The following is a 27300-nucleotide window of genomic DNA, read 5'->3' as shown; positions in this document are numbered from 1 at the left end:
GAGTCACCATGAGAAAATAAACTGTTTTTGAAGAATATCATAGGTTGTTTTTTAGGACTAATTATCCCATTTTGGTTTTATGCATTCATCTCACAAAAAGCATTATTTGTATGAAGAGGTGAAAACAATATAGTTATTAACACATCTATAGCTTACATACACTTTTCATAGTTCATTCACATTATATGTGTGAAACCGAAAATTTGGAAGATTCTTTGAATATCAACGTGAAGAAAACTAACGCCCAAGACTGATAAGAACAGAAGCATTTCTGGGGCCCATGCGGAGCGGCTTTATCTCACTGCAGACAGGGAGGCTCCATTCTCTTCCCCCAGTGTCAGCAGAGGAAACGGAGGTGCAAGGAGGGGACGTCACTTGCTCCAACCCATGTGGCTCTGGAGAAGTAGAGCCGGGACTTGAGTCCAGGTCTGCTGGCTCCAGGGCCCGTCTGCAGCACTGGATGCCCCGCCTGGGATGGAACGAGACAGCGTGTGCGGAGAGCTTAGCCCAGTGCCTGGTGCAGAACGAGCCTCCAATAAAGGCAAAACGAAGGGCACGCACACAAAAGCAGAGTGAAGCAAGATGCATCTGCACAGCTTCCACGCAGCTGAAGGTTCACAGGGACAGTTAAGGTGACGAGAGGTACTGGGAACCACCTGGCTGAGGGTCCCTTTTTGCTTCTGCCTCTGCCTCCCAGTTGTCTCTAAGTCCCAGCCCTGCCTCGGGCGTGGAGGGGCTGGACGGCTGTAAACCATCCCCTCCTTCTGGACCGGACTTGCTTCTGCAAAAGGAGAGGATTTGGCTGCATTGACTCCTAAGCCGTCCCTCTGCGTCGAAGCTCTGCCACTTGTCATCTCTAAGCTTTTGCCTGTGAAAATGTGTCCGGAGCCCGGGAGGCCCACACGTGCCTTCAGCGTGTGGAAAGAGATTAGCTGCCCTATTAGGAAGGAGAGCAGCGCTGTGGAAGCGTCAGCACTTTCCACAGAAGATGAGCTCTGTTTCGATGGCAACAGGACGTGGTGGCAACACCGCAAATTTCTAGTGTGGGCATGACTCAAAACCAGACGGCCAGGGCAGACCTTGAGAATAGCTGATAGAGTCGGATTATGCCAAAGACTTTCACAATCCTGGCCATTTCAGACCCAAGCGCGTCGGCTGGGGCTGGAAATGCACGTGGCTGCTCTGCAGGGAGGCGGCAGGGGCGCTGCAGGCTGCTCACCGGCGCCCACTAGTGGACGGCCGCGGTGCGGCGGTGCAGACCGGCAGGTGCGGGGCCAAAAAGCGGCTCTACCTGTCCAAGCTGGGAGCCCGCACGTGCATCTCGCCACAGAGAAACTGAGAGAGAAAGAGAGGAAGTGCGTTGCCCAAGGCCATCATCTCGGTAGAGGCATAGCTGACCCCTGGGCACCCATTTTGGTCCATGAAAAGAAGTTGTCTTCTGTACAATATGCTAAATGTTCTTCGTCGTAACCTACCGCTTCATATTTATTTGTTGCAAGATGCCTGCCACCAGCTTAAAAGAAAGTGCAAACTTACTCGATCCTTAATCGAAGGAAATATAAAACGTCTGGAGAAAATCTTAGTTCTTTTGATTCTGTCATAATTTAATAACTGTGCAAATAAATGCTTGGGATCTCCTCTCCCATGAATATGTTATTGGAATCACGTGGTTTGTAGAGATAAAAATATTAGAAATAAGAGTTATTTGAAAGATATTCTGAACTTTTCATGAATGACTGGGACACGTATTGCAAATTTTCAAATATCAAAACTCTGACAAAATTCACCAAAGAGTCTCAAAATAAGTGTATGGTAGTAATGTCATTTATTCATTGGATAATCAACCAATACTTTTTGTGTAGAACTCAGGAAAATCAGCAAGGAAAAAATCAAACCAATACTTTCAAAAAAATTATGTTTGTGTTCAAATAGTGTTTGACCGTGGTAGGGAAATAAAAACAATATATGTTTTGTAATTCTTATCCTCTGAGAGGTTGCACATGCTCACAAAGAAATGGCATCTACACAAAGGATGCAATATAAGACTATAATTCTGAAATAATTTAATTGCCCCCCAAAATTTTCTGAGGAAATTTAGAGAAGGGGTGCAGACAGCTCTCAAAACAGCTAGGAGAACTTCATGGAGCAAGGAGGACTCCAACTGAACCTTAAAGGATGGGAAGGGCATTTAAATATAAGGGAAAGGAAAAAATGAGGTGTTCAAGGTCATCCAATCTGAGAAGGATGCATGGCGGTGGCTGGTGCAGGGAAGTGATCCAGGGAAAGGAAGAGTGTATTCACAGAAGTCCTGCCAAAGCTCACCTCATTCATGACTTTTGCTTCTCAAACATCTCCCATGTTCCCAGTTGGCTTCTTTCTTGCCTCTTTATCCAGCCTAGAACTCATGGTCCAGTTAGCTGACCCTGTACTTTAGCTACCTTGCTACTGCCCTGTGCTCCCACCACTGGGCCGCCAGACACTATTGGAGAGGGTGGCAGGGCCTGGCTTCCTGGGGCCCAGCCTGGCAATTCTTTTATCCATTTCCCATCCATCAGCTGCAGTGTCCAGTGCAAACCACGTTTAACCTCAAGCTCACTGTGATTTCCTTACCACCCTCACGTTTACTCTTCTCATCTCAGAAGAAAGATTAGGGTTATTCTATATAAGCTCCCCAACATATCCTGTCCCTGCTTTAAACTGTTCCTTGATTGCCATTTAGTGTCCAGCTGTGTCCCAAACTGCCCCTCACCTTCACATGCCACTTTCTCTGGCGAGACTCTATGGTTAGGTCCTCCGACTCTCCTACTCGCAGCCTCTCGCAGAGCAGAGCAGGGTCTTTGCTTTTGCATATTCTGCGCTTTCAGTGAACATGAAGCACCTCTACCATACGTACCCAGACCTTGAGCTCCCGTGACTCTCGGAGAGTGGGAATGAGAAGTGATCCCAGCAGGACTATCCTTGGAGACAGGACAATGCATGTAGATGAGGGTTCCCCAGGATAAAGGTCAAACAGTCACCATTTAACATGTGTGAGCTGCAGTTTTGGCACAAGCAAGGAGCAGGAACAAATGAGGCAGTAAAGGCAGAAACAAAAGGTGCTTTGTTCTCTTTAAAAGAAACACACCAAGGAATGAAGTCCCCTGAATTGTTAAATAAAGGATTTGTATGTAATCCTTCTACCCTTGGCAAAGTGAAGTTTTCAAGTTTTGGGGAACAAAGGGACAAACTGGAAGTTTTGATAATGGAAAATATGTTCCAAATTATTTGATATTGATCAACAAAAGCACTGTGTCATTTAATAGGTGATTTTTGTTTCAAAGATCTCGGATGAGCAATCCCTCTTCCATTGTTCTCAAATGATGCGTTGGAACAGCCTCTGCTCTTTGTTATTGAAACTGTGGGGCTGTGGGCTGCCCCGAACTTGTCTTCCCTGTGGGATTCTCTGCTTGCTCTAGCATGCCACCCACTCTCCGCTCTTTTTGGATAGCCCTTCTGTTTCTGTCCGGTTTGGCTCTGGGAAAATACAGGGACATGTGCAGAATGCTCACAAGTGTAAAACGTGCTAACAAATGTGGGAGTGAAGGATGTTTTTCTGGCTTAACCCTTTTCATTATGTCTTATTTCTCCTCTAATTCTTCATCAAAAGTTTTAACTTGAACAGACAGACCAGAAGGAAAAAGTTCTCAATGAGATTGTCATTAGGTATATAAAGCTTCCATAAATTAAACAACAAAAAAATGAAATTTCTTGAAGTCCCATGAAGGTGCCACAGCATGCCATGCTCTGCTTCTGTTGCATTTTAACACTGAAGTCACCGGGTATAGTTCCCGAAGCAAAGGAACCAGGGTGGTGTGGCGGGTAATTTTATGTGGCAACTTGGTGAGGCCATAGTGCACAGGTATTTGGTCAAACACCAGTCTAAATGTTGCTGTGAAGGTATTTTTTTTAGATGAGATTAACATTTAAATCAGTAGACTTTTTGAGTAAAGCATATTGCACTTCATAATGTGAGTGGGTCTCATCTAATCAGTTGAAGGCTGTAAGAGAAGAAAGATGGCGGGACCCTGAGAAAGAGGGCATTCTGCCTCCAGACTGCCTTTGGACTCCAAGATGAGACATCAACCCTTCCCTGGGTCTCCAGCCTGCTACCTGCCCTGCAGATTTGGGATTTGCGAAGCCCCCACAATTGCATGAGCCAATTCCTTAAAATAACTCTCATCGATCTACCTATGTGTACCCCGTATTGGTTCTGTTTCTCTGGAGAACCCTGGCTAATATAGATGGGTACTGTTTTGTTAATCGTAGAGAGAAGACATCTCCAACAGAAAAAATTATCTGAATTTGGAATCACAGAGATGTTTCTAGGCTAGGATTGTTATATTTTCTCTGAAAACTTGTGTTTACCCTGTTGTCTGGCCACAGTTCAATTTAGGTCGAGTGATCTACTCTGAAGGTCACATTCTCTCTCTTTTATGTCCAACACACCCAACCAAATTTCCTTTCTTGATAGTTCTTATTTAGCAATAACGGAAAGGATTGCTGTATATCTCTGGTATACCTTCTCATAAAACACTTCAAAGTAAACTTTGAAAAGAGATAAAAATATGAATGTATCTAGTTATTGCACTAATGTTTCTAAATGTTCAATAATGACTTCCCTATCCTCTCTCGTAGTATCCAAGAGTAATATTCCTGGAGCAATTCCAGATCTGCCGAGAGTTGAATGAAATTCAAACACTCCATCTTCATTGTTGGGAACAGGCAACAGGGGGAATGTTGTGATTCCCAGTGCCCGCTGCCCGGCTTCCCAGGCTCAGCGGCTGCAGGACACCCTCACACCTTGCCCTTGTCTCACCCCCATTCCCACCTCCAGGGTGGATCCCTACCGTGTTCTCGGTCTTTCTGACTTGTTTGCCTCCCTGCCCATCCTCAGTTCCTGCCATGCTGTGTTCAGTGGTGGACACACTGCCCATGGAGTGTGGGATGGACCTAGCTGTTGAACGGGGAAGTAGTGTTGTGACCGACTTTGACAGTCATTCTTGCTGATAGTTTCTTCTGTTAGGAGCTATCAGTAGCAGGAGAGGCATCTTAATCCCCTCCTGGAACTGGCTAGCATCATTTCTTCCATTGTTGTGGTTGGGTTACTGCTCCATTTACATGCTCTGCGGCACTGAGTCAGTCAGAGAATGGAGCCAAGAATGTGTGTGTTGTAACCTCTGGCAACAGTCTGGCCATGTCTGTGTGTGGTGTAACTTCAGGGTTCAAAGCTCAGTGGGCCAATACAGCTGTTTACCATGGTCTGGGGTAACCTAAGTCTGTGTTTCCCTAGGTGGCCCTGGCTTATTTGCTTTCCGCTGGTCAAAGTGCTTGCACAGGGCGAAACCGGGTGAGGGAATACGCCCACCGGGATTCTGTAAGTATCTGATAGAGTGAAGGCTGTCTATGGACTGGGGCTGGGTACCTGCTGGGATCTTACCATCAAAGGGTCAGTTCCCATACAAAATTCTCAGACGGGATTTTAAAACCAAGAGAATCTCACTTGAAAAGAACAGATTTAAATAACAAGTAGTTGTAGTCTTCCTTGATTGCATGTTTGTAGCCGGTGGGATACAGAAAACCTTTACTGGGAAAAGCTCATGTCTAATCTAAGTCATTGGCCGCAGTAACATTATTTCATTTTGTGGAAATGATCATCACTAGTGTCTTTTGGCCAAAAGGTCTGCCAGAGACGAGAGGCAGTCAGTTCACAGGAGTTCCTGGGAGCAACCTGGGGTAAGTATTAGCAGTGACGAGCTGTATTTGACGAGTTGCCAGAGGCAATCTCCCCCTCTTGGCCCCTACCTTTAGTGCGCAATAGATAGAAAGAGGGAGGACATTTACGTGCTACACGTGCACACACAGGGTCTGTCTGGAAAGTATCCAGCCATCGTCAGTACAACGAGAACCCGGCAGCCAAGGCGAGTGGACTGCAATGCACGTGCGCAAACGGTGACGCCGTCCCCGTGCTCGTCCATGGAGCGTTAGATGCCCTTGAGTACGCCTGCGCAGTACTGTGTGGCTGTCGCATTTGAAATGACCAAGCCAGCAGAGCAACGAGTCTGCTTCAAATATTGCGTTAAGCATGAACATTCTTCCACGGAAACTATCTCGGATGACTCAGAAGGCTTTCAGGGATGAAGCCATGAATGCAGCACAAACAAAAGTGTGCCACAAACACTACAAAGATGGTCCAGAATCTGTTGAAAGTGATCCATGTTCTTCTGGAAGGCCCACAACAAGCAGAACACCTGAGAATGCTGAATGTGTACGAATCAGGTTAAGAGATGCTGGGAGAACTGTGTGACGTCCCAAGGTGCCTACTTTGAAGGAGACTGAGGTGTCACTGAACTGTGTACAATGTTTCTTGTATCTTGTATCTTCTTCAATAAACGTCTATATTTTTCATATCACATGGTTGGATACTTTCCAGACCTCATATGCACATTCTACATACATACATACAGTTGGGGAGCTGATGGATCTGTGGATTGGATATGGTCACGCCCTTCATGTGAGACTGAGCACAGACAGTGGAGACGTACACTACTGGAAGAGTTAAACGTCTCTGAAGTTTTATACGCATCCTTACAAAGTTATGTGGATTTTTGCATCCAAGTCCATAAAATGAAAGATCTACTGAAAGATGGTAGCAACTATTCCATTATTCATGTGAATATTTTCCTACCAGCCACAGCCCAGACAGACTGTCCACCTGCACTTAGCTTTATCATTTTCTGTTAATATTTAGTCAGTGTTTCCAATAAATCTGCCTTCCTCTTCGGATCAAAGGCTTTTACATAGGTCCTACATGCAAAGCAAATAGCTATCCGTGGAATATTAGGCTTTGACTTGCTCCATTCTCTAGTATTTTTTGTGTCTCACACTAAAGAAATGAGAGATGAACAATTAATTCTAAGGCTCAATAGCTAGAAAATATTCATTCAAACTTGAACATTCTTCAGAGAGAGCGTGGGGCAATCCTAATTAGAGGAAGAAACAGACGGGAAGCAAAACCCAGATGTTTTCCACAAGAGTCCTCCTTTTGGCTGTTGTGGCTTCCACTGGTAAGTCAAAAGTACAATTTGAGAATCTTGGCTAACTTTTAAAAACGATTTTAGGGGTAGATTTTAAAGTCATTAATAGCACAATCAACAGAGACTTGCAGATTCAGTTATTAAAAATGGGAGAGGAGCAACGCATGGTGGTGGTGTCAGGGTCGGGGGTTCTAAATCATTTCTACCCGAATGTTCTGGTTCTTTAATGAGGGAAACACAAAAGTGGAGTGGGAAGACTTTAAGAAATGCCTTTTGATCTTGGTCTGGGATTTAACTGGAACAAAATGAGAAAATAAAAAGTTTGCATAGAAATTTGACTTAGAAGATTCCTGACACAAAGACTGGTATGGATTAGGACAAAGGGAACACACCCTTAATACGAAAAGGGAATAAATTAATAAATTTTCTGATACACATCTCAATTCCCAAGGATAGATGTCAGTTGCCAAAGGTATAGTATTATATCTCCATCAAAGTGTTGACTTGAAGCTTGGCTCCAAGGTCTAAGACTTCTGAAAGCCACCTTTTAAAAGTATATTAAGGAACACACTCACTGGCCATATTCAGTAGCTTCTCTTAATAGCAGCACACATATTAGTGACGCGTAAAATGTGTTTCAATTAAATCAATAAGCAAATTAGCAGGCTCTTGTTTTTGCTTCTGTTTTTGTTTGTTGCAAAGTGAAAGGCTGAGTTTGCTAACTGTATCTCTCTGTAACTGTTAACACTGGAAATCCAGGAAAATTAATTCAATTGAACATTTATTACGTGCTTACTCTATCAAAGAGACAAGTCATGCCTAACACAGAGTTTGCATTAAATACCCTGACAGCCAGTCCCTGTGCCACGCTTTATAATTTTTCATGTAATTGTTTCCACTCTCTTTCCTGCCTTCTCTCCTCACCTCACTCTAAGCTAAATTTGTTTGACATTTTAGATTATTTCCTAGAATCTCCCTCTTCCATGTCTGCAAATATGAAAGAGATTTATTTAATGTTAAATAAACTTGGCTCATTCAGAGTTTGTTTCTCCTTTAATTCAAACATTTGCTTGGGTTTGATTAGTAGAACTAACTGTAAGACACCATTTCAAAGTGACTTTAGAAATACTTCTTTGAGCCATGCTGTCTGATTATTTTTTGCTGATCCTAAACATAGTGGTCCCTGTGCCAGGTGATGAGCAGAGAAACTTTGAAAAGTACAATTTACACCATTTATTAGTGGATTATCTGAAGCAAAGTATAATGATGGAAGTTAATGCTTATAAACAAACACATTTACAAATCATCTGTATGTCATAAAAGAGAATTCTGTGGCCACGGAAAAAAGCTAATTTTATATCTGATCAGGGTGTAAACTTCTGTAAGAAAGACCTTCCCATAAACTGCAGAAAGTTAGGGGAAAACTTCAGAGCAAACAGAATTTTCAGGGTCCACTGGGAGACTTACAAGGCAAACGGAGACTGGAAACACCTGAGGCCAGGAGCTCTGCTCTGACGTGTCTCCTTCTCAGCGCTGGCTGGGCCGTGGGCCAACATGTGCGCCGGCAAGTCTTCCAACGAGGTCCGGGCATGCGACAGCCACGGCTGTGGACAGTACTCTGCTCGAAGGTAAGGGGGGTCGCAAGAACCATCAGGCACTTTCACTCCCAACCCCTTTGCTTCCTGTCCTTGCCCGAGGCCTCCTCAAGGGCTCACAATGATCTCCCCGCTGACAGCGTGAAGACGCACAGGTGTAGCTGGCTTCACCCCTGTCTCTGGAGCAGTTTCTAAGAACTCTGCTTCCAGTGTGGCCTCTGAGTTGGGATCAGGGCGCGGAATAAGGAAAAGGGAAGGGGACACACACAGCGCTGTCCCTCTGGGTGTTGTCACACACTGACTTGTCCCGCCCGGTTGCTCCCAAGGCGAGCCAGCCACTCCTATCCCGTTTTATAGATGAAGAACTGGAGCCAAGGCACCAGAGAGCTACGGCACCTGCCAAGCACAGCTGGAGGTGGTGAAGGCTACGCTTGGGTTCGGGCTTTCGGACTTTCTTCCACCAGACCTCGGTGTTACTGAGCGAGGCTCTGGAAGTTGAATATCACAGGCTGACCTAAGCAGGCAGGAGAGCTTCGCCATCTCTTCCAGACAAGGAGGGACACACTTGGGAATTTTCAGTAATACACGGCACTAGCCCAGGGGTGTCGCTCTCTGATGAAACAGCCATGTGTCCAGCTGTATCACTGACCTCCACCCTGATTAGCGGGGAACTCTCACACGCACAGCTACTACTCACAAAGCAACCTCAGATACCCAAAACAGGACTAACAGGCGAAGTCTGGGAAAACATCCTCTGGCCCAAAGTAAGACTCAATTGGTTCATACCTGAAAGTTTAAGCACTTGGCTTGTAACATAACTTCTTAGCTCTTTGCTTGGAACCTGCTCAGTGCTGCTTTACACGTAATCCTACCGATCCCGGTCACTCGGACTGTGCAGACGGCAGTCTGCAAGGCGGGAGGAGAGCCAGGTACCAGCAGGCAGTGACAGCAGAGCAAAGCAGGAACTGAGGGTCGCTGGAGACAAACCCAAGAAACCTTTCACTCCAGAATCATTTGTTTGTGCTCCATACACCTTAATAAACCCAGGGGGTATCACTCACTATACTAACACAGCAGTCCCCAACGTTTTTGGTACCAGGGACCAGTCTCAGGGAAGACAATTTTTCCAAGGACTGGGGGAGGGTGGGATGGTTTTGGGATGAGTCAAGTGCATTACATTTACGGTGCAGTCAAACCTCTCTGCTAATGATAATCTGTATTTGCAGCCGCTCCCCAGCACTAGCATCACTGCCTCAGCTTCACCTCAGACCATCAGGCATTAGGATCTCGTAAGGAACAGCAACCTAGATCCCTCGCGTGCGCGGTTTACAGCAGGGTTCTTGCTCCTATGACAGTCTAATGCCGCAGCTGATCTGACAGGAGGCGGAGCTTATGCGGTGATGCGAGCGATGGGGAGCGGCTGTGAATCAGATGAAGCTTTGCTCACTCCATGGACTGGTAGCGGTCCATAGCCCGGGAGTTGGGGACTGCAGTATTAAAATACCACATACAGTAAAAGATGTTCACAATCACTTTTCTAGATCACTGAGAGAAAAATAAGACTAGGGTAACTATACTTTTATGATAGGTTCCCATAAAAAGACAATTCTTTCCAAAGTGGTCTTGAAGAAGTCAAGATTCAGATACGATTTACTTCCATGCACTGCCTCACTTCCCCCAAAAGGCTATATAATAATATTAGCTAATATTTGCTCAAGGCTTACAATGTACCAAGTACTATTTTAAATGCTTTAGTCTTTACAACATGGTTATTACCACCTGCAGGGAGGGAGGTTAAAATTGGGCTAAACAGAGTGAGGAATCCTGGGATATCCCAGTATGTTCTGGCAGGTTCACGTTTTGGTGCCCTGGTCTGGGAACAGTGGGCTGACACCAAGTTCCTGGGCAGTAAAGTTTCCAGGGTGGGTCCTCAATGTGTTCATTCCTATTTACATCCCAGAAATCAGAGGACTCACCAGGGTGTGGATGTCTTGTGCCCTGCGGGATCTACTGTGTACGCACCATTTACTGGAATGATCATGGGCCAGGAGAAACCTTATAAAAACAAAAATGCTATCAATAATGGCGTTCGAATATCTGGAAGAGGTAAGAGAGGTGAAGTCTATGCCGGGACAGCTACTAGAGATGCTGATGCTTATTTAACGCAGTTTCCATACACAGAAGTTTTGTACGTCTTTCAAAATGATAAAGCCTAGAACAGAGAGGATATAGAGTATACCAAACTAGCCGATGCGTTTCCAAAGATGTTCCACCACATTCCCTGATAAACCCTGCTTTGTGCACACATTCCACCAAACTCTGCAGCTGACTGAAGGTGTTCCTTCCTGTGGCCCATGTGGTTTTGCTCAACAACCTATAAACAAAACCACTTTCAGCAATAATAACCATAATGGATAGATTCTTTCATTTACCAAAATCCCACAAACCATAAATGTTGGCATTTCTGCAAGAGCTGGATGTGAACTATTTTCAAAGCCTCTATGTTCTAGGTAAGGCTAAGTCTCCTGGTACTGCAGGTACCGGGTTTGTTGTTCGGTTGTTTCACTTCTACCGAGGTCTAACAGACACAGAGAAGAGCACACGGCAGTACATGTGCAGCTCCGTGAGTTCTCACAAAGTGAACACACTCGGGTAACCAGCACCCACACCAGGAGGACGACACATTTGCCAACACGGAAGATATGAAGATATTCTTCTATGTTTTCTTCTGCAAGCTTTATCGTTTCACCCTTCATATTTAGATCTGTAATCCAACTAAAATTGGCTTCTGTGTAAGAAATGAGGTACACTGATCAAGATTTTTTTCTAAGGCTGGGCGCGGTGTCTCATGCCTGTAATCCTAGCACTCTGGGAGGCCGAGGCAGGTGGATCGTTTGAGCACAGGAATTCGAGACCAGCCTGAGCAAGAGTAAGACCCCGTCTGTCTCCACTAAAAATAGAAATAAATTAGCTGAACAACTAAAAATATATAGAAAATATTAGCCAGGCATGGTGGCGCATGCCTGTAGTCCCAGCTACTAGGGAGGCTGAGGGAGGAGGATCGCTTGAGCCCAGGAGTTTGAGGTTGCTGTGAGCTAGGCTGATGCCACGGCACTCTAGCCCAGGCAACAGAGACTCTGTCTCAAATTTTTTTTTTTCTACACGGATTTCTAATTGACCCAGCACCATTACTTTAACAAGACGTTTTTTCCCTACCACACTCATAAATCAGACTTGGATACACGTGGGTCTGTTTCTGGTCTCTTTACTGTGTTCCATCAGTTTTCCATTCTTGCACAAACACCACACTGGCTTAGTTACAGCAGTTTTAAAATATAATCTGATATTTGATAGTGTAAGTTGTTCAACTTTATTCTTCTTTCAGATTGCAATCTTGGTGATTCTTAGCCATTTGCTTTTCCAAGTAAATTAGAAAATCAGTTTGTCAATTTCCACCAAAAATCCTGCTGGGGCTTTGATTGGGTTTGCGTTGAATATATAGACCAAATTGAGAAGAACTGATGTCTTTAAAGTAGTGAGTCCTCCTATCAATGAACGTATTATATCCTCCGTTTACCCAGATCTTCTTTCATTATTAGCAGCTGTTGTATTCGTTTTCAGTGTAGAGGTCTTACACATCTTTTAATGCATAATTCATAAAACCTCCCTGATAAACATTGTTTAAATCTTCTATAGCAGTACCATACAATGGAAATATAATACAAGCCATACATGTAACTTTATATTTTCTAGTAGCCATATTAAAGGAGTAAGAAACATGTAGAATTAATTTTAATATTAACACAATTATCTTCAAAGTATTTTTTCAAAATGTAATTACTATAAAAATATTGAGATATTTTCCATTTTTAAAATATTAAGTCTTTAAAATCCATTGTTCATTTTGCCATTAGAGCACATCTCAATTCTGATTAGCTACATTTCCAGTGCTGAATAGCCACATGTGGCTAGTGGCTACCACACTGGACAGCACGATTCTATAGCCTTACTTATTTATTTCATTTTTTGCCCACTTGACCCACTTGCCCTGAGAGTAGTGTGTTAAAGTCCCCTATTATTCGTGGGTTTCTATCCATTTCTGCTTGCATTTCTTGTAGTCTCTGCTTTATACAGATGATGTCTGCATTATTTAGTGCATGGATAGCTGTAACTGTTACATCTTCATTGTGCACCGTGGCATTTACCATTATACATCAAATTCCTTTGTCTTGTTTCAATGCCTTTGGGCCTGAGTTTCACTCTCTGGGACCAGGAACATAACCCTTGCTTTCTTACTGCTGCCATTTGCTTCACCAATCTTGTCCAGGTCTTTATTTTTAACCCTTTCACTCACTGTGTTTTATTCCACACAGCATAAAATTCGGTTTTGCTTTTAAACTCAATAGGAAAATTTTTTAATAGACAAGTTAAGCCCATTCACATTTATAGCTATGACTCATATATTTGGTTCCAACATTGTCATAATTGTTATATTGCACTCTCTATTCCTCTACTTGGTGGGTCTTAATTTATTCATTTTTAAATTATTTTTATATTTAGGAAGGCTGTATTTTTGTTACAGTCATTTCCATTTTTCCTTGTCTTTAAAGTCTAATAGCTTTATTAGAATATGTCTTGAAGTTGACCTCATTCTAGGTCAATTTTCCCAACCACCTAGTGTTTTCCTGCTATTGTTCCTCAATGCCTTTATTAAGTTTTCATTTGAATCTATTCTCCCTTTGGCATCTTATAATTTAGTCTTCCTTTTTAATGTGACTCTACCATTTTCTTCTATTCCTCCCATGAATGGATTCAACCCTTTCTTTTGCTTTTGGTTCATTTCTGTTATTTTTAAAATTTCTGATTTAAAGCTACTGAAGCCCAGATAACAAATAATTATACTTATTTTCTTTTAGGTTTCTGTATCAAAGTTTTCTACATCAAGCCAATTAAGTATAAAGGTTCTATCAAGAAGGGAGAAAAACTGGGAACTGTACTGCCCTTGCAGAAGGTTTATCCCGGCATACAGTCGCACGTGCACATCGAGAACTGTGACTTAAGTGATCCTACTGCATACCTGTGAATGGAAGACAAATTACCAGATCGTCTAAATGGAAAATCTTCCTCTTAAAATCCTGGATGCATATCCTGCTTTTCAAGAAATTTATGTTCAAATAGAAACATGATAAATGCAAGACATAAAACAGTATTTTGATTTCAATTCATTGTCTCTTTGATGTTTGGGTGTTTCCATGGTACAAGAATGGGGAGTGGTTTACAATGCTAGATGTAGTATATACTTACTAACTAATTATTGAATAAATTTGAGGCTACTTTTGAGTTAAGGTAGTGAAGATTCTCAGAAAATTCCTTAGGTTTGTTAAATTGGTTGGAGGGAGAGCTGCTTTCCAGGATAAGAAAGGATTTGCTGGTCTTTCCATCCATACTTCTCCACGCTCTGTAAGAATAACAGGTTTCCTAGGTAATGAACCATGGCAGTCTAAGAAAACATATTCTAGATTTCAGGGAGACTGTATTACAGGAAGTACTAGAATGAGAAACAGGTCTACATTTATCTGAAATATTTCATGAAACTGGGTCAGTTGGTCTCATCTAGCCATATGTACATTACAGCTACTTGTTTCTACACATCATTGTATATCTATATATTATTCTATCTTAGTTATGTTGGCAACAGGTACTAAGAGGAAACAAGATCATACTAATGTTCAAAGAACCAGAAATAATTCTGGCTCCCTAGATTTTAGTCAGTCAGACTAAAAGTAAGGAATGAGTAAGTTGAATTAATCACCCTGGAAACTTTCTTCATAAATTTTTGCTCAAATTCTTTTGAAATGCAGAAAACTTTAGTAGAATGACTCCATTCCTATGCATAGCTATGTTAGAGAAAAACATCATTAATTGAACTTTATCATTAGAGAAACAGCTATCTTTATATACCAGGACATATGTATAAGAATGTTCATGATATCACTATTTGTCATAGCAAAACCTAGTAAAACCCAAATGCCCTTCAACGGTGACACGGAGAAATAAATTGTGTTAAAGTTATAGAATGGAATATTATACAGCAGTCATGATAAATGAACCTCAGTCAAATGTAATCCAATGGATGAATTGTAGCAACACAGTTTTAACAAAAGTCCAAAAGATCACATAAAGCATGATACTATTTTCATAAAGTCAAAGCAATTAAAATCAAATAAAATTTTAAAGAACACACACATATATAATAAATTGCATAAAAAGGAAAGCAAGAAAATAAGGAATACTAGTTACCTCATGACTGGTTAGGGAAGGACCACACAGAAAGGTTTAAGTTACTATCAATGCTGCAGGTTTACAGTTCGGAGGTGATATCATGGGTATTTATTATGACGAATAATATGTTATAGAGGCAACAGGACTTGTGGGTGGCCAGGAGCAAAGAGTTAATGACGCTTCTCAGACGGTTGAGAGTCTACGTCACACAATTAGCACTTTCTCACACCCAGTTGCATACTACTCTCTACTATGTCGTGACATCTTACACACAACTAGCAAGTGAAGAATTTTTCTTTTGGTTAAAAAAAAAATTATATCCAGCACTGTCTGATTTGATTATCTCCATCATGCATCTTGGTACCACAGAACCTCAGGTTGTTTCCAAAAATTAAATTTGCTTTCAAAAGATAAAGGCTGTGTTCCCATTTGGGCCACAAAAAAAGGAAATGGCATACCAGCTTTAAAGGCAATTTCAAAAGGAGCTCTAAAATGCGCGCACAATGAAATCTATGCTTAGCGTTCCAAATAACCTTCTGAAGTGATTATTCAGAAAGCAGAGTTGGAGACGGATATTGTTTCAAAAACCAGACTCATTATCTGGAATGCAGAGCTTCCCCAAGGCGGAACGAGAATGTCGTCTCCTGCCCCACATTCTCCATCTGCTTAACGGACGTGCAAACTTTGGACCGGAGGATTTCTCTCTCAGGAAGAACTGGAATACAGCGCCCTCTGGTGCATTATAAAAGAGTGGGTTTTTTCCCCCTTAACTTTTAAGTCTGGATGTCAAAACATTAAACTTAAGTCAACATATTGTTAATACAAAGGTTCGAATGACAGAAGAGTAATAGTACTGAGTAACTTACTTTTCCTTAGTAAAAGTTATTACAATAGATACTTCAAAATTTGTGGTTATCAGATAATCTGTCAGGTTTGATAGCTACAAATTAATGTGAATAATATCAATTTTTATTTTGAAAATGTTTTATCTGCAGGAAATTAATTCAACAGAAGAAAAGTGGACAATTTAAAAGGCCAGGCCTACAGAGGGAAGAATTCTCATATCTATTTCACAACATTTATCACACTTAGGGGCACACTGACAGCAATACACACACACTTAACAATTGCCTTGCCTCCTGACTTCTCTCGCATATTCTGTACAACACACACGAAGCCAGCAAAGCTCATAAGAAAATGTAAAAAAATCTGAAACTCCTATTTTTGTGCTTCTTTGGTACAACCTACCAGAGGACCTTCCCCCCATTCTCTCCATTTACTTTTTGCCCATAAAATTATCCAAACTTTTCCAGAATCCACTAACAAATGCAAATAAATATTTTTAACATGAACGAGTTTGCTTACAGAACTAAATAATTTTCAAAGACGAAAGTTTGAAATCCATCTAATATCAAACTAATTTATCAAGACTCCTCTAAACAGTACTCTTCATAGACTTCCAAAGTAAATAGAGACATTTTCATTAGAAATGTCTGTTCTAATTTCATTAGAAGTTAAAAATACTGGGCATTTTCTCATCTTGTTTTTGGCTGTCTTAAAAATGTTTTGCTCTTCCACTTATGAACCCAGGAAGTCAGACCAACCAGGTTAATTTACATGAGTTAATGAACCTAGATTACTCTGAGTTTTGCTCTAAGATTCACTGTAGTGCTCAGTCCACTAAGTTCAACTACTGGGCCATGAGAAAGCAGTTTAGAGCAGCAACTTCTGATTTCCTACAAAGGGGCCAATCCACTCACCATCTCTCCGTGCTAGTGGGCTACGGGGAGAAACGCCCCCGACCTCTCTCCTCCAGCCCCTCTCTGTTTTGCTCCATTGTCCTCAGCGCCAACGCCACTGGCATCCTCTCGCCTCGCCGTGCAGGTGTGCATCACGGTGAGGTAACGGAGCCGCAGCCCTGCAGAATCCCCACCGCTACTCTGACCCCAGCTCCACCTCGGCCAAGCCAATTCTTCCATGCTTGTTCTGTTATCCTAATCACATTTTAAGTGCCCTATTACCCGCTGCTTCTGTACCCTCCTGAAATCTTAAAGTATGAATTATACGATCCGAATAGTAATAACTCAGTCTTCAAGACTTGTTTTTTTAACCAGTAGTCTCAGCTCCGCCAGCATCTATTGAGTATTACTAACATAGCTCGTGTTGTTCTGAGAGTGAAGAACACAAGGGCGAATGAGACGCCTCACGGAGCTCACAGTGAGAAGTCCGGCACCGTGGCGAGAATGTAGGCACAACACAGTCTAAATAAAGGGACTGAAGGTGCTACTTTTAAAAAACCATTTACAAATCACAAGGTATTCTAATTGCTTAATAGGTGAAATACAAAAACTAGAAAATAATGAACATATTTCATTTTCTATTTTTTTTTCTAGTTTAATTGGTTTCTTAGAAATGTAAGATATTGGGGGAGGACGTAGGGAAACAAGTTTGAAAAACAGTACTTCAGTGAAATGTACTGAGTACCTACTGTATGCTAACTAACCAGCATGCTGGATGCGGGGGACGTAACAGTGACAGAGACCAACAGTGACCCTGCATGGACGGGGCTCCCAGTGCAGTGGAAGAACGGGTCAGAGACCAGTGAATGACACATCACAGCAGTGATCAGTGCCACAGAGAAGAGCCACAGAGTGCTGAGCATACGCACAACAGGGACCTGATCTAGGAACAGGGAATGTGCCAGGTGTCAAGGACGGCTTCCGTGAGGACGTGACATGGAGAGGAAAGACCTGAGGGAGCAGAGAGGGTAAGCCAGGTGGAGAGAAGAGTACGCGGGAAGGCCTTGTGACTAGGGGTGCAGGGTGACATTGGGGGAACAGAAGGGCTGTGGGCAGCTCGGTGGAAATGAGGCCGAGGAAGCAGGGAGAAGCCAGACCTTGTGGGTCATTTTAAGGATGTATCTTCCTCCTGAAGACAACAGGCAGCCACTGAAGAGCTCCACCTGTGCCACTAGTTAAATTACAAGGTCACTTGAGCAAAGGACTCGGCACAGCCCCAGATCTGCCGCAGGTCAGTAGACGCTGACTCCCTCCCAAACACACCCTGCAAAATCTGCCTCGTGTATTTCATCAATTAACAATCACGATGGGTATCTTTTTTCTTGTCATATGAGTATCTTTATAAAATGAATTAGCATTTAAAAATTTTAATCTAGTGCCCATTATCTCCCAGGTTAACATAATAGAGTAGAATTCAAGTACATTGGCAATTAGGAGTTATTTATTAAATCATAACATGATCTTATATGATGTTAAAAATTTTGTAATTAAGTAAATCTGTCTCTGAACCTTGATTTTACACTTAGTGTTTAATACTATGTAATTTATAAAATATATTGATATCAAGATAAAATAGAGTTAAAACAATAGAACATGATAAATGATATAACTTAAGGGATCCCGGTTCAGTATTACGCCTTCGTTTAGCAAGCTAAAGTATGCCTTCAAGGAAGGCTGAGGAATCTCCTCAGAAGCCATCTGTAGTTTTTGGCATCTCAACCATCTCATCCACATACAGAGCCTGTGCCCTATTTTTAGAGATACCCGGCTTTTCACATTTCCCATATTTTTTCAAATGTTTCTGCAGCAGTCCATTAAGACAGTTTGCAAATGATAAAATATTTGACCTAAAATATTTCAGCAATGCCTCTTAAAAATTTAAATTTGCATAGACAGAAAGCAGCTAACTTGACCAATATTATTTTTTAAAAAGTTCGGAACCTTTGGTAGCCAGTTACCAGACAGGCATCACGTCGGGAAACCACAGTCTTCCCAGGTATCTGGAGACTTCGGTGTGAATCTCCTCTAGGCCATAATCTTCATCGGGGATCAAAACCTCCTCCATTATGGAGAGCTGGGTGAGCCTTCTCCCGCACAGCCTCACGAACTCAATGAACGCACTGCAGCTGACTTCCCCTTCGCTCAGGCCCAAGGCTGTCAGGTTGTTACAGCGTTCAGCTATACAAATCAGCTCAGTGTCAAGACGCTGCAGACCATTAGCACAAACCACTAACTCGACCAGTCGTGGGCAGTTAAGCCCTATCCGTCCTAGCACTGCTTTGCTTACTGAACGACCGAAATAAAGATGAGTAACAGGGGTTTCTTCTTTGAAGAATGTTCCGAATTCCTCTTCGTATAAAAAGAAGTACATGACAACACTAACCCTAGGGGAGTGCTTGATAAGTGCATCCCAACTGTGTTTCCGAATGGGATGAAACTCAATCTGTCCAGGATTCTCACTCACAACATCAATCCGGAGATGTTCCAGGTTAACGTGAGTCTCGCTTGAAAGCGCCAGGAGAAGTTCATCACTCAGAATGTAGTAATTCAAAGCCAGTTCTCTGAGGCCTTGGCAGTGATCAGCTACACAAAGTATTCCTGCGGAAGACCGAGGAAGTGTCTTAAGAATAATCATACTGATACCAATATGACATTTTGTAAATTTAAATTTTATATCAGTTCTTATTTGCTAAAATAAATATCTAATTATGTCTGAGATAATGGTTGCCAAGACATATATAATTATATATAATAAAAAGCATGTGTAAATACTCTCATGAGAAACCATTTAAACTATATCTAGTTTGCAGATTAAGACTTCTTTCAAAAAAAATTACTGTGATGATTTATGTTTCATAAGTATGCAATTTTAAAAAAGAAATTGCATTATTACTATTACTGTGATAAAAAAAATTACTCAAGCCTTAAAACATAACCTACCATCAGATGAAACATGAGGACAGCTACTCATTTTTAGGAGCCTTAGAGTGTCACTATTATTGGCCACAAGAATCTTCAGTGAAGGATCATCCACTGGTGTGTCTTCAATTTTGATTGATGATAACGATTTTGAGTTGACAAAAACAACTGTAAGTGCTGACACAAAATGAGACTTGCATGGCAGTAAGAAAAAAATCATGAAAACATTATTTAAAAATTTACAGCTTTAATCAAAGAATTCATTAAAGCAATTTGTATCAACACATGCTAATGAAAACACAGTAAGAGCAATTCACGTACTACGGTTTTCACAGAACCAGTAGCCAGCAGAAGACATTTTGATGACAAAGAATAGTTTTATACTTTCATAATTGATAAATGAAACAATAATAAAGGAAAAAGTTTCAAAGATTTCATAAAAACATGCCTTCTATTTATTTCAATATTAAGGAATTGATTTTTAATATTAAAAGCATAAAACTACCATTATATGTATCTCCTAGATCAGGGGTTGGCAAATCATGGACCATTGGCTGGATCTGACCCACAGCCTATTTCTGTATCCCTCACAAGCTAAGAATAGTTGTACATTCTTAAATGGTTGGAAAAAAATTTGAAAGAATATTTTGTGATGTGTGAAAATTACAGGAAACTCAAATTTCAGTGTCCATAAATAAGGTTCGATTGGAACACCGTCCTGCCCCTTTAGTTGTGTACTGTCTACATCTGCTTTCACCCTGCAGTGCCGGAGCTGAGGAGCTGCAGCAGGAGTATGTGGCCCTCAAAGCCTGAAATAGTTACTGTCTGGACCTTCTCACTCCTGTCCTAGAAGAAATAAAATTTTTAATTTGTTTATTCACTCTTGTATTTCCAGTACCTAAAATAGTATCTGGCACACAGTGGATAGTGAATAAATATTTGTTGAATGAATAAATGAATAAAAAGATGTCACAATCTTCAGCGGCATGCTTTTCCTAGCAAATTATCCAAAGTAGATGCTAATCTTTGTATGCCTCAAAGACTGACGAACTAAAGCTTATTTATAGTTTGACTTCAAAATGAGTAGGATTTCACAAGTTTTTAGATCCAGTGATTTTTGGCAAGGATAGAAAGTCTCGAAACCAAACTCACGCATGATCATTTTTCCTTTTTCAAAATCAATTTGGATTCTACCAAAGGTTCTATTGTCCCCATTAGAATGACCCAATTGATAATAAATGTTAATTAACTTATAAGAAAATTCATTTATATATACTAATTGTAAACTGGCTTTTTTTTTTTATAAATTTTCAAATGGTAGAGGGCTAGATGTCTATACTAAATTTTATGGAGCCAAAATTATTAGAGAAATATAAATACAAGGTTTATTTTCCCTTTAATCAATTCTCAATTGAGTCTGTTAGTCCTGAAGGACAAATTTAAACATATTTCATTATAATAGCAATATATTTTTAGCACTTTTTACGCTTAGCAAAATACTGTACTTTTATCCTATTTTTACTTAGTTTACAAATGAAAAAACTGAGTCTCGGAGAGATCCACAAACCTTGCCAGAAGCCACAGAGCTCATTTTAAACTGTGGAGGCAGAGCTTGAAATGAAGCTTGCTAATTCCCGGTACCTAGCTCTGGTGACTGCATCAGCCGGCCTAGAAGCTGGCCCTGGAGCTGACATCCAGCATCAGAGATAAGTTTTAGAATCTAAGAATTGCAGGCTAATCTAATTCTATAGCTCACAGACAAGGAAATAACTCTTTAGAAGTACTAAGTTTTCATCTGATTACTTATGTTATTCTAATCCTCAAATGACCCATTTCTTTTCAGCGTATCTCTTTAAAAGATAAACAGGCTAGCAGAAACGCTGGCTAAAAGAGAGCCATGACCCAGTTTACGAGAGATGCTGCTGCTATTCCTTTCTCGTCTTCTATAGGAAAGTTTCCACTATCAGCCAGTTTTACCGACAACCACCATTCAGTGCTTACCATATATATCAGGTACTATTCTAATTCTGGGTTTATAATGGTAAATAAAATGGGCAGAATCTACACCTTCAATCAGTTTATGTTTTGATGGGAGGTGGGGGGAGAGAATAACATGTTAAATAAATAAAATAAGGGGGTTTCAAGTACCAAGGAATGATAGAAAGAAGATAAAATACTGCAACATAGTAGAGTAACTGCAGGAGGAAGTGTCGTTTTAGCAAGAGTGGTTAAGGAAGGCCTCTCCGAGGAGATGGCTTTCAAGCCGAGGCCTAAATGAAGAGAAAAGAGTTATTAGTTTCTGTGGCAGAAACTGCCGTTTGCTTCCTAACAGCCATTCAGCCTTTCTTCTTCGGTAATCCAGTCTCAATTTTTAGCCAGGGACAATGCCACCCAGCTAAAAGGTTTCCAAGCCTCCCTGAAATCTGGTGTGGCCACAGGCTGCGAGGTGAAGGGAAACAATACGTGGTATTACAGGCAGGGTCCTTGAAGAGAACTCACACCCTTCTTGCTCCACGTCTTCCATGAGAGTGCCTAGAACAAGGACGTGATGGCTGGAGCTCTGAAAGCCACCTTAGACAATGAAAATGAAGGAAACACCTGGCAAACAGTGGAGTGGCTGGAAGGAATCCAGGTTCCTAACAACTTCCTACTAGCTATGGACGGTCTCATCTATGGATTCTTTAATGAAAAGGAATGAACTTCAATCATGTTTTTTAAGCCACTGTTGTTTTGGAGTTTCTGCCATATAAACCCAAACACCATTCTAACTAGTATAGTTCATTTAATTGAATGTTACATTGTTCTACCTCCAATGGAGGGGCTACAGAATCATAGGAAAAACATCCAGTATTGCCTCTACAGGCTCTATATTCAAACTAATTACTAATACATAAACTAACACTTGAAAATAGTAAGCAAAAAAATCTAAGTTTTATATTAATGACACCTGTGGAAACAACTACTAAAATTACAACATAGATCTAAAGAATGAAAACATGCATAAACTATTTTTGCAAAAGTAAGTGCTAGTTAACAGAAAACTGCTTTAAATAATACTTTGACTACAAGTAGGAAATAATCTCTCTTCAGGAAAAGAATAGTTTTTGCTTAGTTTGGCAGTATTTAGGATTTTAGTACAGCTCACAATAAGGCATGGCATCCTTACCTTTGACATGTTCATAAAACTTGGCTTGGCTGTTGAAATCAAGCCCAAGGTCTGGATAGAACAATTTACCAGCTGAGAAAGTATATCACAGGCAGCTTCTGCTGACTCTGTGCTACTATCAACCTGCAAAGATAATTTTTAATCTTAAATAACTTCCTGAAAATAATTTATCTAAAGTTACTGGCAATATAATTATTTAATATTTAATAGAATTCAATTGCAAAGTTTTATTTATACCTTCAAGCGATAATATAAATGAGCATTTTTTCTTTACACAAAATGTCTCAGACTCTAAAGTGAAAAACAGATGACAAAGTAACTTTTCAAGCACTTCATACTTTCAAGTCTTCCACAATTACCTAAATTTTCACAGTGGCATACAAAGGAGGGAAACAGAATTTGAAGTTATTCAATTACAGCTCAAGTTCTACACCTCAATCTATATAAATAACTACAGAAAAACAGGAAACCGTTTGGGATAAAAATTCTGCAAAATTCATTGACTGCCTTAAAATAAGGATATAGATACCCAAATATGTTGTTAACAAATGTAAGTCATTATTCCTATTTAATGCTTATTTTTCTTACCTTAAAGCTGACATACTGGAGATGGGCAGCATGCTTTTTAATAATTTGCTGAATGAGATCAGGGTGAGTGGACTTAAAATATGAAGTAGCTGACTGGTTCAGCTCAAATTCAAACTTTCTCCAAAGGTCAGGGATATGAAAAACTTCATTCCATCGCCTACACACAGAAGATGCACGGGCCCGATCTATTAAAGGAAGATACTGAAAAATCCGCAACAACACATGGTGAGGCAAACTCCCCCAGTCTAGAACACTGTACGTCTTAGTCTGGTTGAGACAAGAGTAGAACACCAGTTTTGGCTGTTTTGCTGTTGGTGAAGACTGGACAATTTTATCCACAAGAGACAAATTGTTCCTCTTCATTCTGTAAACATTAAAACATGTTACGTGATAATTTTTTCAGGCTCTAATTGTATAAAATAACATTTGAACATGAAAAGCAGTTTAATTGATACAATTTTAATAGTAATCTCCCACTTTCATGCATTGATAGGTGCTGCTTTGTGCTGGGGATACAGAGGTAAGTGAGTGCAAACCTGCTCTCAAAGAGCTATATGGTCTAATGGTGAAATAGAGTGATAAATGCTGTGATCTCAGCTGGGACAAGTCTTAGTGGAAGAAAAAGATGACGGCATTTGATTGCGTTTGCACATGGAAGAGGCAGGAGGGGAGGCTTCCAAGAGGAAATATCCAAGGAAGCAGTCTGTGTCCCAGGTTTTTTCATGGTCAATTAACGTATATTACTATTTCCTACACTGGAGAAAGTATCACTTTTTAATTGTGCTAGGAAGTCCTGGGAGGCCTGGGAGACAGTAAAACACAATTAAAAACACAGGTATGGATAAATCTCAGCCCTGTCACTACCTATATAATCTTGTTGGAGCAAATTAAGTCTCCTCTTCTGTAAAGCAGGGATGAAAGCGGTACCTATCTCATAAGGCTGTTGTGAGGATTAAAGTACTTTAAGTGCCAACACATAGTCAGTACTTAATAAATGTTCCAGTCTGTGGTGCTGTATTAAATTGCCCAATGCAGTTTTCTGAACTATTTTCATTCCTTAAGTCAAAACACAATTCTAACAAAAACTCAAATGATCTGCAACCATGCTCAGATGACAGCTTGAACATAGGAGCTCTAGAGAGGCTGGATATGGCAGGGACAAAGTCTTTGTGCAAGTAACACACCTGATCCTCTCCAGTTACAGTAAAACAGCAAAGGAATGAGCACTCCTCCCCTCTGAAAAGAAGTAATGAATCTCCAGCTATTAGCCAGCTTAACACACAACAGATCTGTGTTCCAACAAATTTGAAGTACAGATATATCCAAATATACATGGTCATCTTGTGCATATATTTTATGTAAGAATCCAAAGTATTTTAAGTATACAATTATTTGAAAGGCAAAATAATGGTAACAGAGTTTCTGAACTTTAACTTTGTTTAACCATTTAACCCTCCTTTCACCTTTTAGTATCAGCAATATACACAGGGAAGATTCAGTGTCATAACTGAAACATACCTTCAAATCTAATGAAATATTTATTTAATATGTAAATTTCTCTGTTTTGTAATTCACTCTGTCTGATGTGAAACATTTCTTAACCACAACATAGAGTTGGATCCCAGAAGCAGGAATGACCTATAAAGCAACTGAACAAAATGAAAAGTCATCTTTAGGGTTTGGAAAACTGAAATGGAAAGGAAAAACAGTTGCAAAGTTGTATCTCAAGCATCAGGCAAAAGAGCTACTAAAGACTATTTTAGTTTGACTAAACCACTTACATGTGTAACTTAGAACTTGTCTAGCAATACAATGTAGAATACATGAAACTATTGATTACCAACAATTCAAAGATATGCTCTTATAAAAGGGCTGATCTACTCCATAATGCTAATTCCCTAAAATGGTAAGGAATAGATGCTGGATTCTAAACTCAGCTGTGGAGCACATTTGTTTTGACATTTTGCTTCTAATTGTTTCATCTGGTAACCTACAAAATGGATAGTTAAAATTGCACTGAGTTACTACAAAACAATTAGCCCTAATATAATCCTTCACTATAAAAGCCGTGAAGCCAAACATAAAACAAAGACTTCACCCAAATCCTGAGTTAGAGCACTGCCTTGCAGTTCTAAACAAAGGAATTGTGCTGTATACTAAATTTCATTGTATATAACATGGATTGATTTAAATTTTTTAGTAAAATCATTGAATTGCCAATTCACCGATAGCAGAATCACCATAAATAATGGATATTATATCAATACCAATAATTTACTAAAAATAATGTTTTTTCTTTTTCCTCATATACATTAATTTTTAGAGCATGAAACTCATCTGTAAATCATAACCTTCATATAAAATAATTTTATGGCTATGTGTATCATAATATATATTTTAGAATCTAAGACAAATTGATCTTTATTAGCTGAAAATGTTGATATAAACAGTCTAGTCTAAATATACGTGATTGTTTGAGAACTGATCATTTCTCTGTCAAGCCTGGTCTTACCTAAGGAAGGCTTCCAAGTTATGGGTCACTCTGAACCAACGGAACGACGTGACTGCTGCGGGGTACTCAGCCACACCCATTTGATTTCATTTCCTATCTTGGCAAAATACCACAAAAACACATTCATCAGAATATACAAATAAACATCCAATAATTTTTATCCTTAGGATATTTATACATCACTAGACACACTGAAGGATTCTGTCAGGAAATTATTGATTTCAAAACTATTTTTTGTCCATAAGAAAACTAGCCTGGTTAGTGGAAATATTTCAACACTTGTCAGAAATTACACTTGAAGCTCTACCAAGGCTGTGGATCAAACAAAGGGCTCTGAAAATTCATTTTAATTAACGAGTATAGAGAAATATTACAAAAAATGTAAGGCAGTTCGTGAGTATATTTATTTGTTTATAGGCTGTGTAAACCTTTGAGTTTCAGCTTTTAGCAGCACATAACATCATTATAGTTATATTAATAGGCAGACCTATAAATTTTATTGTTTTATCATTTCAATATGAATATGGTTTGTCTAGTCTGCTGTGAATAGAACATATGCTTCTGACTTTTAAAAAATTTCATTTATATTGATAGAATTGGCATTAATTCTTCACACTCTCCTTGAGGTTTGACAAATTTCAGGCAAAATTAGGAGCAAAGTCTATGGACACAGAAGAGTAACAGGTCTATACCAGGATAAAATTCATGACCTCGGCATCATGAATACATGTTGTAATGTAAAATTAAATAAGTAAATACCTTCTACTACTTTTTAAAACCAAACTCAACTACACAGAGGAGGTAAACGAAGCAACCTATAAATATGCTAAAAACTGCTCTGAAATCTGTACTGTCTAGCACCTGCCAGTTCTCAATTTCTCTTTGAATCTCACCCCTAAAGTAAAACAGAGGAGGACATACAAGGGAGAGGTATTTGGGCTCAGCATCCACCATTTGGTCTCCCCACTGCCACCTGTCGATCCACTGATGGCCAAACCACTGTTTTCCAGATAATGCCAAGGTTGGCTCTCCCTCCTCTACACTCCAGGAACAGGGTGGAAGGATCTCTGGGGCACTCTCACAGCAACACCAAACAAGACAAAGACAAATCCAGTGGCTTGTATTCCCTCAATCAGATGACACACAATTCTATTTACTGCAGAAACTTCTCTACTGAGTTACACACATGGCTAATTTCTGTGTCTGCAGGCCATTCTTTACGCTAGAGGTCACTGACATAATCTGGTAAGGGTATGCAAGTAGGGACTTGCTGCCTAAGACTGATAAGAAGATGGCACAAGTAACCTATCTCAATCAGCTCATCAAAGTCTTCAGGATCAGGCGAATTACTTCCTTGGTTGCTGAA

General features: G+C 40.4%; 2 protein-coding genes across 2 annotated transcripts; one reads left to right on the top strand and one right to left on the bottom strand.

The window, feature by feature from the left end:
- Positions 1–5717: 5717 nt before the first annotated feature.
- LECT2 (leukocyte cell derived chemotaxin 2) lies at positions 5718–13889 on the top strand. The gene is made up of 5 exons (XM_045550846.1): positions 5718–5772; positions 7002–7103; positions 8605–8701; positions 10629–10774; positions 13585–13889. Exons 2-5 carry the CDS (start codon positions 7058–7060, stop codon positions 13749–13751), a joined length of 456 nt encoding a protein of 151 aa, XP_045406802.1. The 5' UTR covers positions 5718–5772; positions 7002–7057; the 3' UTR covers positions 13752–13889.
- Positions 13890–18172: 4283 nt separating this feature from the next.
- LOC123637797 (F-box/LRR-repeat protein 21) lies at positions 18173–26013 on the bottom strand. Its single transcript, XM_045550845.1, has 6 exons — positions 25935–26013; positions 24941–25071; positions 23423–23786; positions 22835–22957; positions 19690–19861; positions 18173–19347 (listed from the first exon to the last, which is right to left on the bottom strand). The coding sequence occupies exons 3-6, from the start codon at positions 23783–23785 to the stop codon at positions 18704–18706; spliced, it is 1302 nt and encodes a 433-aa protein (XP_045406801.1). The 5' UTR covers position 23786; positions 24941–25071; positions 25935–26013; the 3' UTR covers positions 18173–18703.
- Between the last annotated feature and the right edge of the window lie 1287 nt (positions 26014–27300).

The sequence above is a fragment of the Lemur catta genome, chromosome 5 (assembly GCF_020740605.2).
Source record: "Lemur catta isolate mLemCat1 chromosome 5, mLemCat1.pri, whole genome shotgun sequence".
NCBI lineage: Eukaryota > Metazoa > Chordata > Mammalia > Primates > Lemuridae > Lemur > Lemur catta.
Note: the sequence above shows the minus strand (reverse complement) of the source record. Positions and strands in the feature narration are given on the sequence as shown.